This window comes from Podarcis pityusensis (assembly GCF_964106645.2).
Source record: "Podarcis pityusensis genome assembly, chromosome: 9".
NCBI classification, from domain to species: domain Eukaryota; kingdom Metazoa; phylum Chordata; class Lepidosauria; order Squamata; family Lacertidae; genus Podarcis; species Podarcis pityusensis.
This window is the reverse complement of record NC_138034.1, coordinates 31105263-31122073: the sequence shown is the minus strand read 5'-3', so window position 1 is coordinate 31122073 and position 16811 is coordinate 31105263. Positions and strand designations below refer to the sequence as shown.

General features: G+C 45.2%; 1 protein-coding gene and 1 long non-coding RNA gene across 11 annotated transcripts in view; one reads left to right on the top strand and one right to left on the bottom strand.

The window, feature by feature from the left end:
- The window catches only part of LOC308485770, a 111841-nt gene that overhangs the window by 36893 nt on the left and 58137 nt on the right, over window positions 1–16811 (bottom strand). The window lies entirely within an intron of this gene.
- GALNTL6 (polypeptide N-acetylgalactosaminyltransferase like 6) overlaps window positions 1–16811 on the top strand; it is a 504553-nt gene that overhangs the window by 473706 nt on the left and 14036 nt on the right. For all 5 annotated transcript variants that reach the window (XM_081021716.1, XM_081021719.1, XM_081021718.1 and 2 more), the window contains exon 11: window positions 9785–9901. In XM_081021716.1, coding sequence (XP_080877842.1) covers window positions 9785–9901 — 117 coding nt within the window. The remainder of the gene's footprint in view (window positions 1–9784; window positions 9902–16811) is intronic.

Below are 16811 nucleotides of genomic sequence, written 5' to 3'. Positions count from 1 at the left end.
GAACATTATTGAATATGAGCCAGTTGCTTCAGGTGATGTCGGATGCAACACTACATTCCCTGCGAAGTGGCTGCTATGGTGACAAAGAATTCACAAAACTGGTTCCAACTTCTGTGGCCAAAGAGGTCAGTAAGGGAGCGGGTAGCAGTTGGAACTACCACAGTAGCCATGGTTGAAGTAAGAAACGTTCTGCCTGTGACCCTTTATAATTATCTAAGCAGTGTTTAGCAGCACCACACTGTGGATGCACATGCGAAAATGTTTTCAAAATGCAAAGATCCTTGTTGCCATGCTAATAATAATAATAATAATATGCTGCCTATCTGACTGAGTTGCCCCAGCCGCTCTGGGTGGAGCTGCAGAGGCATCCTCTATTGGTGTGTAATTACTATTTAACAATTGTCTTTTATGCTTTTAAGCATTTTGTATTGTTTTAATTTGTGTAAGTCCTGGTCTGGAGAAAAGGCAGGCTATTCGTATTATTAATAATAGTAATAATAAACTTGACACTGCTGCTTATCCAGGCAGGGCTGGGACAAATGCACTGGCAGGAATGCCAGATTGGTGGCGTACTTTCTGCCTGCACACTCATCCTGCCCCAGTCTTGGCATGACTCCATCCTGTCCAGATAACTAGCAGTGACACCAGTATCAGGAGTGTAGCTCTACCTCCCCACTCCTGACATGCGCTGCTACTGGTGGATTGGTGACTGCTGTATGTATTGTTGTGCTGAGTTCTGTGCCACTTCTGACATTTGAACTATACAATATTTGTGTGTGTGACAGTGTGTGTGTGCAAATGGCAGCTTGGCTTCCCAGTTTTCCTACCCCCCGTTTTCTCACATTTACACACAACAGCAACACACACACACATTTTGCCTTTCTCCTTGCAAAACTCTGTCTGCTGCAAATGAGTGATTGATTGGCAGCATGTGTTCTTGCAAAGGCTAAACGTGAATTTTGAACACCACCAAGCGTACCCTTGAAGCAACCTGCTATTTTGGGTTTCTTTGTGCCTCCAGCCATGCAGAGTGCTGGAAGGGAACGTGGTGCATCTGGCCTCCTGTTTTGCCTTTTCATCACTCGAAGCAAATGCGCAAAGTCAGATGGATTTGCAGAGGGGTGCAATGTGAAAGTCACTGCTTGGTGAATTCATTGCTAGCTATTTTACACTTGGGCCTGTGTTCTGGCTGTGATTCTGTGGCCACAGAATTTGGACTCCTCAAAATCTCACTAAAAAACAAGGACACTATCTACCTTTGCATGGATGCAACCTCTCACATCTGGAGGGTTGGCCCAGAGCTCACCAGAGTCCCCTTCACTGTCTCCCCTTTTTGGACTGACTTGTGTCAATTGTAGTCTGCTGGCTATTTTTTAAGCTTTTGGTGCTCATCCAGCTGTTGGTCTTCTCCTTCATTTAGCTCTTGGGGCTTCTCCAGATGGCCTATATATTGTGCATTCATCCTGGTTTGCTGACAAAAAGCTTATGTGAAGTTTAGACTGTGTTCAGAATACTTTCCTGTTTGCAGGGCACTTAGATTACAATAAGCATTCATCCTTTTATTCGGGTGTTGGTTGTGGTGGGCCAATGTACCTCTTCCCATTAGACATTCACACAACTCACACTTTTCAATGTGTTTCCCCATCACTTTCCTAAGCGCAAAAAGTCTGCTTCTCTTTTAAAGTGGATTAGTTGTACTAGGGCAACAGAGCCCTTTGATCCATGAACTGTGCAGACCTACATTTATGATATGTGCTTGAATGATATGTGTCCCACATTCAGGGCAGTCAGGACACACCTTTACTCTTCCTCAATCTCGGGCTATTCTGTCCATCTGAATACAGATTCTCACTCAGCCTCCTTTGGACCTAATAGCTGCACCTTATATAGATGAGGATACACAACCCCATCGAGGGCCAATAGTGCCAAGTAACAAAATGCAGCTAGGATTGTTTGGGGGCCTTTTCATTCTTTGGACCTTACCCTGATCCTTTTCTCTTCTCCTGCCATCAGCGATTCCCAAACTCATTGTGATGGATAAGCAAACCCACTTCCTGGCTTCTCCAAACTTGCCTAAATCTGAATGAAAGCAAAGCACGCTGCTTTAGCATCATCTTTGCAGACAACTTAACTCATGACTCTCATGAGGGGCGTTTGGGGAGGGGGGTTGTACCACAGTGACATGAAGGTCCAAAAGGGAGAAGTCTGAAGTTGGGCCCAGCAACAAATGCAAGAAAGAATCAAAGTGTTAGAACTGACAAAACTCCTTTGCTATGACATTAGTTTCAGAGTTGACACCGTGGCTTTAATGACCCCATCTCAGCCCATCGGCTTGCTGCATTTATGGTGGCATAAAGGCAACGGTTAAAAAAGAATCTCATCTGGAATGCTGCACCCTCTCTTTGCCTGTCAAATTCCCTCCATCAAACCTAATGTCCTTCTGAATTCCAGAGACATTGTTTTATCTGTGCCTGAGCTTCTGTTCCCAACCCTTTTCTTCTTCTTTTTATGGCTTCTTTCTTTTTACGGCTTGCACAAAGGAATCTGTGTGTGCGAGTGTCTGCTTTAAAAAGTTACTAGATATCAGTTGGCTTAAAAGGCAGCTTATTGCTAGGCATTGAGCCTGTAGATGCTGGTTTGTGAAGTATGCACTGCTCTCTTTCTCTGTCTCACTAATCACAGTAGCTATGTCTGTTCAAGCGATATGTGCGCTGCTTTAAATTTAAATGCACAGGGCAGCCTTCCTTCTTTTGTATTCTGCACCCTTGAAAATCTTTCAAACGCTCTCCAGTTGCAACACAGCCACTCGAGCATTCAAGTCACTGGGGCTTTGCTATGCGAAAGGCATTTGGTAAATTTGTGGGGCTTGGAAGCCTTTTATGATGCTGTATTGAACTGTGGCGACCCTAACAAGCGAGTCAAGGCACCGACTTTGATAGTCAAGGACAATACACTATTTGAACAGAACATTCAATTGAAAAGCATTCTGACTTGATTTGCTGTGTGTTCCAGACACTAGAGATTGCTTCATTTAGAAGCTTCAGCCCTTTGCTACATCCAGCATCTGTCATTGTTAAATGCTGCTAGACTGCTGCCCTGTATTTTTCTACTACCATGTAAACTTGGTTTTCAATTAATCTTATCAGGGTAGAAAACAGTCATGGACCTGTCAGTTTGATTGACCAATTCATGGCTAGATCATTGCTTGAAAATGGAGCTTGAGTTGATTGCAACTAGCCAGCCCAGTTTTCAGATTACTACTGCTAAGATTTATCACATGAATATACCACACTTTCCCCAAGGAGACTATTTCTCATGATGATCTTGGGAGGTGGGCTTGACTGAGAGATGATGAGAGGTTCCTCAGGTCTCCAATTTTGTCAAATGGATGGATTTCTCTGCCCTCTTGCTGCAGTTTCTAAGAGCTACATTAAGTGGACAAATGTGATCTCCTTTTCATGAAACGGATTGAAATTCTCTTCTAGTTACTGAACAAGAAGTATCATTTACCCTCTCATATTATGAAAGGTTTTACATGCAAAGGGCAATTCCTCTTAAGTGTGTGTGTGTGTGTGCACACAGTGGTACCTCGGGTTAAGAACTTAATTCGTTCTGGAGGTCCATTCTTAACCTGAAACTGTTCTTAACCTGAGGTACCATTTTAGCTAATAGGGCCTCCCACTGTCACCGCTGCACGATTTCTGTTCTCATCCTGAAGCAAAGTTCTTAACCCAAGGTAATATTTCTGGGTTAGCAGAGTCTGTAACCTGAAGCGTCTGTAACCTGAAGCGTCTGTAACCCGAGGTACTACTGTATATGGATCATATGGATGTCCAGATTGACCCTGGGAATAGCTATGCATATAACAATCTTGTATTCATCACAGGGTGGCCAGATGCAAAAAATAACAGGATCCTTTCACCTTTAATAGTTGTGCAGAAGAGAGAACTTCAGCAGGTGTAGCTTGTATGGCAAACTACACTTGCTGAAAGTCTTTCTTCTGCACATCTATTAAAGGTGCAGAAGCCCCGTCCTCTTTGGCCACCGTAATTCATTGATAGGAAGTCACTCTTGAGAGTGGGATTGAGCCTTTAAAATATAACATGAGAAGTAGCCATGACTCATTCTGCCACATGTATTTTAATCACAAACCTTGAAAGCTTTTTTTGCTGCAGCGACACAGTTCATAAGATCCAGAAGCAGCTGGATGATTTTAGTATTTAAAAGTGCTGGGCTGTAAGGATAATTCATTCATATTTCCATCTCATCGAAGTGAAGCCTTTCACTGCTGCCGCCACCTGTAGCCTGACAGTTCTGTTTTTCTTTCCCAGATCTTTTTCATTTTAAATTAAAGCAAATTTGCTTAATTAGGACTGTAGTTGGGGTGCCAATAACAGATGAAAGGGCGTGTGGCTCTCACTGTGTGATTAGCGGGCTGATGTTGTGGGTCATTATTTTTAAATGTAGAACACTCATTTATAGTTATTGCATCCATTCCCCACCCCCGAAGAGTTAATGAGAGAGATTTAAAATAATTAAGGCGTTTAGGGAGACACATTGAGAGGTTTTCAGACCTGATCAGGTCACCTGGAGGGGGATAAGCCTGCCCTCTAATAATAAGGCTATGCTTAAAGGCTGCGCTCCTATATACATTTACCTGAGAGTAAGTGCCACTGAAAACAATGTGACTTTCGTCCAAGTAGACACGTATAGGATTGAATTGGAATGCCATATACAGGATGGGAAGGCAGGTGTAAGATTGCTCTGGCACCACCCACTAATCTTCCCTTTTGGAGTTTTTACTTGGAAGGATGCAGTTCACCTGCCTGGTGGCTTCTAGACTCTGGTTGTGGCAGAGGCCAGAATCTCTTTTCCTCACACTTCTGCAGTCTCAGGACATCCAGCACTCAAGGTAGTGTTCTTTCTGGCTGTGAAGTGGGGAGCAAGCTCTGTGCAGCTGCTCCTTCTCTGACTGATGGCTGGGGCCAGGCAAGTCTTCCTCTTGCTAGTCTTCTTGTGGTTCTTTTCCTCTGAGCAATGGCAGAGGCCAGAGTGGTCTTACCCCTGCTTCTGAAGCCCCAGGGCAAGGAAATTAGGTGTCTTCTCGGGTTCCTTCACCCATCTTTACAAATGGATTTCTGCTAAGGATTCGGTTTGCATTTAAAGGGGAATCTACCTAATTTATACAATTCTGAAACAATACGCAAACCTGTTGAAATTTGCACTTCTTCAAATTTTGCAGGGCAACTCTATGGCTGTAGCTATTAACAAGCTGCATGCTGAGTATTCTCAGAGGTTTGTAGCTATGCTAATCTCATTGAATGAGTGTCTGGGTACTCTTGGCTTTAATTTTAAATCCAAATATTGCTGCTGATGACACTGACAGTATGCCTGCCAATTTCCTAAATGTCATGATTGTAGGGAAATAACACCATCCATATATTGGCCTCTCATCCATGTTAGATCTTATCTTTGCTCACGGTACGTTGTGAGCTGGATGAGCTTGGGATGTTTCCATTAGGTATGGAGGGGGGACATGGAGGCCCAGTATGTTGATGGAGATAGGAGTCCAACAAGCTCTGCAGAGCCACATGTCCCCCACTCCTGTTATTAATAATATTTGGATATGGAGCCTTTCCTTTATTCATGTGCTGGATCAGTTTCCATCCATCCATCCTCTGCAAATCTGTGATTCCTCCATTCTTGTTCTGTGCAGCTGGTACTCTGTGCTGATCAACAATGACAAAAATGAACGAGAGAGTCTATGCTTGTATTTATTTATTTTTTTAGTTGGCTCTCTGTTTTCATGGACATGCAGCATCTTAAGTGAATGTGCTCCCATCTCCTTAATGCTGGCTGACAACAGGACATGCTTACACGGTTTTCCACTCAGCATTACAGAGCGACAATCCTTCATCTCTCGCAAGCCATATGTCTTGCAAAAGTAGTCCCCAAGGTGGTGCCAAAGAGCTTGCATTTCCTGCACATATCCTTGCAAGCTGCTGTCGCAACTTGGGCCACTTCAACTTTGCCTTGGCCTGGAATACTGTCAAACTGCCATTCCTTACCTGGTGCACAATCATATTGTGCAATATTTACATATTAAAGCAGGGATGAGGAAGGTTGTTTTTTTCAGCCAGAGGGCTGCGTTCCCTTTTGGGCAGCTTCTCAAGGGCCATAGGCCAGTGGTAGGTGGGGTCTGAGGCAGAGGTGAGTGGAACAAGAAATGCAAATGTTACCTCTGGACAGTAGGCTACTTTCTACACACACTCACATGCCACACTGCATCCTCCAGCCAAGCAAGCAAGAGGCACTACTTGAGTTCAAGGGCATCTTCCAGCCATGCAAAAAGACTCAAGAGTGTGACGCAGGGCCAATGAATTGGGTGGCCAGGGGAGCGTTCCCAGGGCCAGATACAGAGGCCGGAGGGGGGGCCGCATTCAGCCCCTGGATCTGAGGCTTCCCAACCCAGCAGCAACACTTGGTGTTCAGAAGGCAGGCGAGCAATGCCACCTTACCTGCGCTGTCCCAGCAACCACTACTGACCCTGGTAAGAGTGGCATCTACCCACTTTTTGCTTCTGGTCACACCCACCACTGTTGTGCAGCCCCCGGAAGATTCCACACAATGGCAAGCGGCCCTTGGGGTGGATAAAGTTATCCACCCCATCATACCCAGGGGTTATGGTAGCTTCCATCTTCCTTTTAGTAGTAGCAAGAGATAATTCACCTCCTGCAAAGCAAATCGGGGGGAATCCAAGGAATGGCCGCTGGCATTATCTAGGATGACATAGGAGCAAAGCATCCAGCAGTGCTAAGCAGATTTGTTCCTAAGTAAATGATAGATGCTGAGAGGGTACAACTTATGTGGTGACTTCAGAAGCTCAGCTATTGAGATCTAAGTAGTGCTGGTTCAGTGTTTATACTACATTTTTTTAGATTTGCCTTGAGACAGTCTTTAAACCTTTTTGTTGACCACTAGCATTACACTTTCCATTTTTAAGTTCGGAATAGAGTAGTTGCTTTGGGATACGATGATCAGGCATCCGCACAACATGAAACCAATGTCCCCACTGTGGAAGGACGTGTGGATCTAGAACTGGCCTCCACAGTCACTTACAGACTCATTGTTAAAACCGGGTTTATGGAAGACAATCTTACTCAGCTATGAGTGATCGCCAAAGAAGAAGTAGTGCTGGTTCAAGTGACCATTGCAGTCCAAAGGCCAGTGTATATTTTCAAGGTTTTTTAAATCCAGTAGCACCGCATAAGTCAGAATAGAAGGGGATGAGTCAGCCATGGATGCACCAGGTGAGAAAGAGCAATGAGACTAGCAACCGAATTCAAACCATCCAAGCAGGAAGAAGCTTCTTTTTGCCCAAAGGGAGGCAAGACGCCCTGAGGCTCAGCCAGCCACTGTAGCTCCGATTCCTTCCCCCATCCAGTTGTCTGCTACAGGGAAGCAGGCTTTGACAAGCCTCATTCCCATCGCTCATTCACAGCCACTTGAGGCCCTGGCAAGATTCAGTCCAAAGCCTCGCCTGCTGAAAAGCAGGATGTATTCTTTCGCTGCTAAACCTCCACAATCTTCCTCCACCAGCCCTCAGGCCCTTTCTCAAGTCTTTTATCTGGAGCCATCTGACAAGCCTGGGTCCAAAGACATCTTCATTACGTATCTGCTGACTGCTCTGTAAGCTTCCACACGTATTCATGGCTGCATCCAGCCAAATCTGCAGGGGATTTAATGCCGAAATAAGGATAAGTGCTGGGCTTCAGCTTAAGAACTTCTCTGATCTGTGATTGGTTCAGAAAGGAGTTCTTCTGACTATACTTTTCCCAGACACGTCTGGTTGCTAATGGAAACCATAGGGGAGGCTTGTCCATTAGGGTCAGTGGAGCACTGCCCCACCAAGCTGAATCCAGCCTCAGCCTACTTACAACTGGTCAAGGTTTCCACCGACTTTCAGCTGCCACTTCCTTAGCCTCAGGGTTGATTTTGTAGAATTCAGCAGGGAGGAACAGCGGTGTAGCTAGCCGCTCAGGCACCTGGGACACCAAGGGGGCAGGGCGAGCTGCCCATGGGGGCAAGGTGAGCCTGGCAGGGCACTCTAGGTGGAGTCTGACCTACTGTTGGCCTCTTTGCCTTCTGCCCAATGGGAATGGTCTCCACTGGGAAAGTCTGATGGGTAAGCTGAACTTTGATCTTCCAGGTGTTCCTGCTCACATGTGCTCCTCATTCAAGTAGATAAGATTCTAGAACTGCTTATTCCTAGATCAGTACAGCAGTTGGTTATTTTGGTTGGCCAGTGTATTACATATGTCAGGGATGGAAAACTTCAGGCCTGGGGGCCAAATGCAGTCCACCATTCCTCTCTGTCGGGTTCTTCCTAGGCCAGGCTCCACCCCAGGCCAATCCTGCTCCACACCTTCCTGCAAGAGACAGGAGAGAGAGGCTCATGCTCATTTTGGTCCTTCCAAGTCTCTGCAAACATTAGGGAGGGATCTGCCTCCTCTTACTTGGTTATTTAAAGTGCCATCACTGGGAGAAGCAAAGCTCTGAACTCTCTCCAGGCAGAAGCCATGGACGGTGAAAGGGCAGAGGATCAAGCAGCACAAAGATAGTCTGAACAACTCAAAGCCCAAAAGGCACAAGCATCCTCCCCCTACTCTCACTTTCTCCCAAAACCTCTCATTAACAACACCCTTCCCCCTTTGCACAAAAGTGCACCAAGCATCACTTGTCAGAAAAAGAGTGTGTGTGTGTGTGTGTGTGTGTGTGTGTAAGTAGGAGCTAGAAATGCTGGGGGGGAGTTTGAACTTTGACTCTGTCCCGTGTTCACTTTTTCTGTTCTTGGGAGTAAATCCCACTGTATCTGAGAAGATGTATAGAATAGTGGCTGCAGATGGTAGCCCCCACAAAGGTGATTTCCAGGGCCGTGGAGCTGAGGGACAAAAGCTTCACCAGTAAGAGCTGGGGGTGGCTAGAGGGGCATGGAAACCAACCAGGCACTTTGCATCTGGCAAAGACATCCCTACCCTCTCTCTGCCCTCTGGTGTGGACAGACAGCAGGCTGAACGGAAACACATTAAAGTGCAATGCCGCATACAATGCTGTACACATTCAAATTGAAATACAACAAAACAAAAGCAACCTCACTGTGTTTTAAGCCAATAATGTGCACAAGCCTCTGATCCATTCACATTCCCTGAAATCTGTTGATGATATTGACTAGGCAAGGTACTAAATCCTGATGTTGCTGTTAATTCATGCTGAATAATGTGAATTTGCATAACTGCCGGTGTTTATGCGTAATGACCAGTCTATATAGCAGCAGGACCAGCCTAAAACATTTGGTGCCTGAGAAATAGCAGCAAATGGTGTTCCCCTCCTGCCTCCCACCTAAAGTTAAGATGCATAGGACCAAAGGCTAGCCAAATGGCAGCTGGAACAGAAAATCCCATAAGTACCTCTTCCCCAAGGTCCTTCCCCGAGCAAAAAATCCATTCATTCATTCACTGAAATAAACAGAAACAAATTGAAAACTAACCTTTTTCGTGACCCCCCAAAATCTGCTACCTGAGGCAATGGTCTCACAGTGCCTAATGGTAGGGCCAGCCTAGACTTACAGTAATTCTAACAGAGGTATCAGAAAACGGCTGGTGTCTTCATCAAACTGATTTAGGCTGTGCACAAGACACACGCATCACAGAAGTAAAGTATTCTCTTCCTTTTCAGGTTTCCAAGCTGCATTTCGGTTCATAATGGTGGTTGCTTAATTTTCCAGATTCGAAACGTGGCAGCAAACCTCTGTGTGGACAGTAAGCATGGAGGGACAGGCACAGAGCTGAGGCTGGACATCTGTGTGAAAGATGGCTCTGAACGGACCTGGTCACATGAGCAGGTATTTGGACCATCACATGGTTTTTCCTCTATTCCAAGATTGTAAAGGGCTTTCTCAGGCTAGTCCCTCTGGCTGACACACCCCTTCCTAACACATTAATCACCTCTGTCTAGAAAAGCACATGTACAGAGTCCTGAGCACAAGAGTTGTGATTTGTTATGAATAAACTGAGGTCTCCTGAAACAAAAATGCTTCTTACGCTGCTGCCAATGTGAATAGATTCAATACAAGTGTATGTGACATAATGCGTGGTCTGCTGGATAAATATCTGAGGCAAAATGATGGACTGTAGCAGAAGGTAGAGCACAGCAGACTTTGAACATTTGACAAATCCTTTCCTTTTATGTTTTGTTGAAATGAAATAGTACCACGTGCAAGCTGCAGTTATTTGTAAAAGCAGCAACATACCTTTGTTGTCAGCACTGACTTGGTATTTGCAGTCTCTGTTGGCCAGTGGGTGGTTGAAATACCCAAAAGCAGGGGTCGGCAACCTAAGGCCCATGGGCCACAAGCGGGCCACGGGGGTCGTTTTACCACACTCCAGGTTCAGACCCTGGCATCTTCAGGGAGGCCTGGAAGACCCTGTCTGAAACCCTGGGAGGATGGAGCCTCTGCCAATCAATGCAGAGAATACTAAGCCACATAAACCAATAGAAGGATACCTTATAAGGCAGCTTCCTGTGTTCTGTTCACTGTGTTTTGTTCTTTTCTTTTCTTTTGCTTCTATATAACAACTGTTTCCAACTGGCCAATTATTTTGATAATTGTTACATTGCGAGGTATTGTATTGCTCATCCGAAAGACATGTTGCATGCTCCTAATCAGGCTAAATCAGAAGTAGGTCCTCCCGAATTCAGTAAGCAGGAGCAGCTCACCTGAAATAGCTTTCCTGTATGGGCATCACTACTGCTTACCAGGAGAGACCAAGTGGTGGTGAGGTCAGGGCTATGTGGGTAGGAGAACCAGATTAGCCCTGCCAGTATGGTCACACAGCCCTGACCTCACCACTATCCCCACTTCCCCATAAGCTGCAGCATCACCCCTGCTAGGAGGCTATTGCTGCCATTCCACCTCATCAGGAAAACTGCTATGACTCGCAGGTAAGCAGGGTTAGGATTGTAGCATGCCTAGCTTGTGCTCTGCCTTAGTTTTCTTAGGGAGGTATGCTGACATTCCTGTGTCTGCCCCCCTTTTGGCAACCCCAGATCGCTCCAGGTGAACCCAGTGCAACCCAGGGCTGCCTCAATCCGAATCAGTCCAATTCAGCCATTGCACAGCCCTAGTTTTTACCTTTCAGCAGATAAAAATCCCTGACATTTCATCGGTTGTGGCAGAACTCCCATCAGTAGCAGAAAAGGCTAGGAAGCAGCTGTTCAATAGAGCAGCTGCTCACCTGGGAGACTTCCCTCGTGGAGGTTATTATGGGTTGCTGCTATCAGTTTGTTTTGTGTTGCATTGGTATTTTGTTCCTTTATGTAGCAACTGTAATCAGTTGCTGAAAATTTTTGATTCTGGTCTTTGTGTAATATTAAGGTGACTGTCTTTGTAGAACCAACTAAAATGTCACAAAGTAATGAACAAGATTTCAAGTCTTCCAGAAATTTCTTCAAGCTAGATGTTCAGGTTTTGTTTTGTTTTTAAAAGGGAGGATTAGCAAGAAGAGATAATGTTGTTTCAGGGCAAGATGAAAAAGCCTCCAAACTGCAGGCTGGGCCTTTTTCTGTCCACACATGCCCTCCCTATTTATTGCTTTGCTTTTGTTTTACATCTAGCTTAAAGAAGCGTTATGAAGAACTCAAAAGATTGCTCACCAGTTTGTGACATTTTAGTTGGATTTTTTCCCCCTAATAGAGCTGTAAAGCCACCTGCAATTTTTATTTGATGCATGTAGTTCCTAGAACTTATCAGCAGAGGGCACTGCTGGACAAGCAGAGTTCCATGCTGAAGATGGAAAAGTTGATGGTCGTTTTGTTTTTGTTTTTAATTGTTGAAGATTTTCAATAGAGAGCTTATCCATATTCAAGCAGACTGTGAAATGGCTTATACTGAGTCCATCTAGCTCAGTATTTTCAACTGTGATTAGCAGTGGCTCTCCAGTGCATCTTACGAAAGTCTTTTCCCAGCCCTTCTAGGAGATTCCTGGCATTGAACCTGGGATTTTTTGCATGCTAAATGAATGCAAAATGTGTGCCCTGCCACTGAGTTATGGCCCTTCCCAAGCCCTATAGGATTTTAAAAGTTAGAACTAGCCAATCATATCCAGAAACAACTGGTAGACACCCCCCCAAAAAAGTTTGAAAACTAATGTCACAATTATAAGTTCTGCAGCAGAATTCCAGACACACTGAAGTAAGCTTTCAAAGGCAGCCCACACAATGCAGGAATAGGAGTTTTAGGCTCCCATCTCAAACCTAGAGCTGCATGGATCTAGAACCTGGTCATCAGCTCATCGGACCATTGTGGATTTCTGCCCATGACAGACTGTACCCTCAGATGCAACCTGTCCTGGAGCTTGGCCAAGTGTCCGGCAGAATTTAGGAAAACTGAATTATCCAAGCCAGCCTGGTGCCCTCTAGATGTTTTTGGACTACAGTGTCCATCAGCCACAGCCAGCATGGCCATGACCTTGCTGACTGAGTACGATGGGTGTTGTAGTCCCAAAAAACTGCAGGTTATCAAACTGGGAAAGGTGGCTCAGAAGGTGAATGGCATGTTCTCTGAGTTGAAGCTTCTCGGGCGCTTGGTTCTAGAAGATTTGATCAGGTCCGAAGTTGATCAACTTTAGATGAAGGTCTACCAGGATTGCGTGCTGAGCATGCTGTTTTGTGGAAGTGAGTCATAGGCAACTTACATGTGCCAGAAACGACACCTCGACAGCTTCCACATGCTCTGCATCAGGAAGATTTGGGGCATCATAGGACAGGACAGAGTCTCAAACAAAGATGTGCTCTCTCAAGGCCACATTCCCGAACGTTTGCACTCCTGTCTCAGCAACTTCTATGCTGGCTTGGCCACGTACACAGAATGGAAGATGGCAGGATCCCCAGAGACGTGCTTTAAGGGGAGCTGGCTTCAGGCACCAGGCCCACTGGCAGACCAACTCTACATTACAAAGATGTCTGCAAATGTGACATGAAGGCTGGCAACATCAACCTTGCCATGGGAATCCCTTGAAGACGACTGCAGCACCTGGAGACAGTCAGTCAGGTGGTGTATCCACAGCACTGGCCAGAGGAGGAATGAGTGCTGGGAGGAGAACAGAGAGAAGAAAAACCATGGTGCACCTTCATCAGCACAACCGGACACCTTCATCTGCCCCAGCTGCAACAAAACATGTATCTCCTGTATCGGTCTCTACAGCCACAGCAGGTGCTGTGACTCTTCAATGGTTTGACTTTACACTCAAAGGGGCACTCTTCAATTGTCTCCTGAGACAGACGGATGCCGACCAATTTCATCCATTGCATATTTCATGGGTGAACACCTACATGTCCTCATATAACTGTAGCATGTGCTGACAGCCTGTACGTATTTGCCGATCAATGTACTGAAAGTTTCACACACCGGGGAGGCAAAGCTGATCAGAGAGATCCTGGTCGCTTTGTAATGTGCAAAACAATCCTTATTGTATCAGTAGAGTTAGTCCTAAGCCCCTTAAAAAAAAAACCAGGAGGTATCGTAAGGAAATACCACACAAGAATCCCTGAGTAACCTGTGACCCTCCAGATGGTGTTGGATGATGATGATAATAATAATAATAATAATAATAATAATAATAATAATAATAATAATATCAATATGCTGCCCATCTGACTGGGTTGCCGCAGCCACTCTGGGCAGATTCCAGCTCCCCTCAGCCCTATAACAGGCATGGCTAATGGCCAGGGAGTTGCAGTTCAACTATATCTGGAGAGCCATAGATTCCCCATAAAGTGGATCTGGAAGGATAGATTTTTACGGCTCTGTAGAGTTGGAAGGCCCCAAGCTGGTCACAGCCAACTGAGGAAAAATACACAGCCTTATAACTGGGGTCTTCAATCAAGAAGCCAGTTGTGAGCCTTGTCCCCAAACAACCCTTGTTTTAAGTTAAGGGACCACTGGAACCTGCACCTAGAAATAGAAAACTTCCTGTTCTTATGTTTTTTAAAAAGCGCCTGATTATAACTGGGACAAGTGCAGTCCATAGGATCTTTGTTGCATCCTGGGAAATAATTCACCCCAGCCGCCCCACACAGTGATTGGATTGGATTGATCTTTATTACGGCCATTGGCCCGTCACACGACAGTTTCCCATACCAACATAATGTACTTGAACCTCCAAATTTAAAACCGTCAAAACTTACAAAAAACAGACAAGAACCAAAGCAGAACAAAAACAAAAGACCAACATCATACGTTGCAATGCCCCACACAGTGCATTCTGGGTATTCATCCCCTTCTATAGCCATTTGGCACCAGCAACAGCCTTTCTGAGGGATTTGTCTTTGTTCTACCTCTGCACTGTAAGTGTCACATCCTTAGGCTATCTGCCATCCCCAATGCTGCCAGCTAAATGTAGCTTTATTTTATCTTCAGTGCTGGAGACATTTGTGCAAGAACTAAACGGGAACAAGAAAAAGCCATCCTGCTGTCTTCAGGTTCATATACTGCTGCTCTCTCTGCTGCAGACATGATAAACAACCTCAGCAGGTTCATTATCTGACTTTTCAGATGCCAGCAGAAGAAATGAGAAAATAGTCACAGTATTCAAGATAAAATTAAGCCTGGCTTTCACAGTGTGGCGCAGCATAATAACAAGCATGTTATCCGGGCAGATCCTGTCCATACAGATCAGCCCTTTGCCAGCCATTGGGGATAGGATGATATCATTTTGTTTTGGCCACATCAGTGATATTGTTTCATTCAGTTCAGTTTATTAGGTTTTGTAGAAGCATTCTTTTTCAGAAGAAAAAGACTCAGTGTGTCTTCACAGCAACTGAAATGTACAGACAGGCAGTGTAGTGTGATGATTAGAGTGTTGGATTAGGACCTGGGAGACCAGGCTTCAAATGTTCTTCCTTGCCTGTAAACCCCTGTGATCATTCAACCAGCCACCTGAAAGGCTCTAACGAGTTGTAATGGAGTCAGTAGCTACAGAAGAGGGTATTCTAAATGAGCTTTACAGCTGTGGTTCGGAGAGGGAAGTGACAAAAGAGAGAAATTAAACTGACAATACGTAGCCTTGAAGGATCCCAGCACAATTTAGATGAGAAGGTTGAATGGAACTCAGCAATGTGCAGCACCTTCAGAATAAAAGGAACTGCAGGTTACATGTGGAAGCTTATCTCTCTCATGGAAGGAGAAGGCAGTGGGGAGGGCAGCAAGCAATCACCAGACTATTTAAGGTGGACTAATTAGCTCTTAACGTGCATTAGTTAGTTTTACGCACCAGCTCTAGCACACCATCAGGGATGGCTGAGTTTATAAAATGTCGGTGTTGGAGTTTTGCACTTTTCCAAAGCACAGTTCAGCTTTAAATTATAAATAGTGAAGTGTAAATAATACATGTCAGCATTTTTAAAAAGAACACTCACGTTTAATTTATCTTGAAGAAAGGCGAGTTCAGATATTCTATGATTCTGTGTAGGGGCTTAACTTCTGTGGCAGCATCCACCATAGATCAAACGCCAGGCGAACCTTAAAAATATATCGTGGAAGTGATGGTGATTATCATCATCACTACCACTGACTGTGAGTCATCAACTGAAAAGCAGAGATTGCAAATTCGAAACGGCTTCTTCCTGGTGGCTGCCTGCCACCGCCACCACTGCAGTCATAACATCATTCTTAGCACCAGCCAATCATTCGTAGCACCTGCTACAGGGAATTTCCATACTAATCTTAGCCACTGGTGCTGAAACATTTTATGTCAAGTTCCAGAATGATGCATTGGCCTAGTTCCTGTGTAGCGATACCATTCAGATAAACCATAGTTTGTACTGCTAACAACATAGGAAGCTGCCTTATGCAGAGTCAGACCACCAGTCCATCTTGCTCCCTATTGCCCACACTGACTGGCAGCGGTTCTCTAGGGTTTCCAGCAGGACTCGCACAGGACAGCCCTACCTGAAGAGGCCAGCGATTGAATCTAGAACTTTATGAATGTAAAGCATTGCACTCCAGGGCTGGCCCAGGACGTTTTGCTGCTTCAGGCAAAACAGAAAATGTTGTCCCCTTTTCCACTGCAACTGCTTCCTCTGCATACATATACGCTATCTCCTCCTCCATGCCCGAACACTTTCTTGGTGGGCAGTCATGGAGGCGGTGGCCATGGGCCCATGTGTGTGGAGGAGGCAGCCAGGAGTGGACGACAAAACAAAGGAGGCCAGTTCTGCTGTCTGAGGCAACTGCTTCACCTTGCCTCATGGACAAGCCGGCCCTGATTGCTCTACCACTGATCCATCGCCCTTGAACAAGCTGAGGCCTAGTCCTTGCTGAGGTGGCAAATCTCTGTCTGGGCTGCACCACAGCAAATACATTCTCTTGCAGCTTAATGCTTCCCTGTATCAAATAAAACGAAAATGAAATTTTAAAATCTCCTGTCCAAGGCTAGGCTAGAGCCCTGATATCTAGTTTCCTACATGGAGGATATTGGTTGCATGGAAGACTAATAAATTATACAAGCACTCCTGAACAAGTATAGCCAAATTTATACAGATTTACTACCTAAGTAAGAACTAGGCCTCAATTCTTCCTGTGAGGCTTCATCTCCAGGCTCTTTCACTGCCCTTAGGGCTCATTTCCCATCTTCATCACCCATTATCTTGACAGTCTTTTGATTAGTTCTATAGAACGGTGGTTGTTTCTAATTTCCCCTTCAGTGGGATAAGCGTTTTCTTGATGTTCATTGTGTACCTTTTCATGCTGAGGG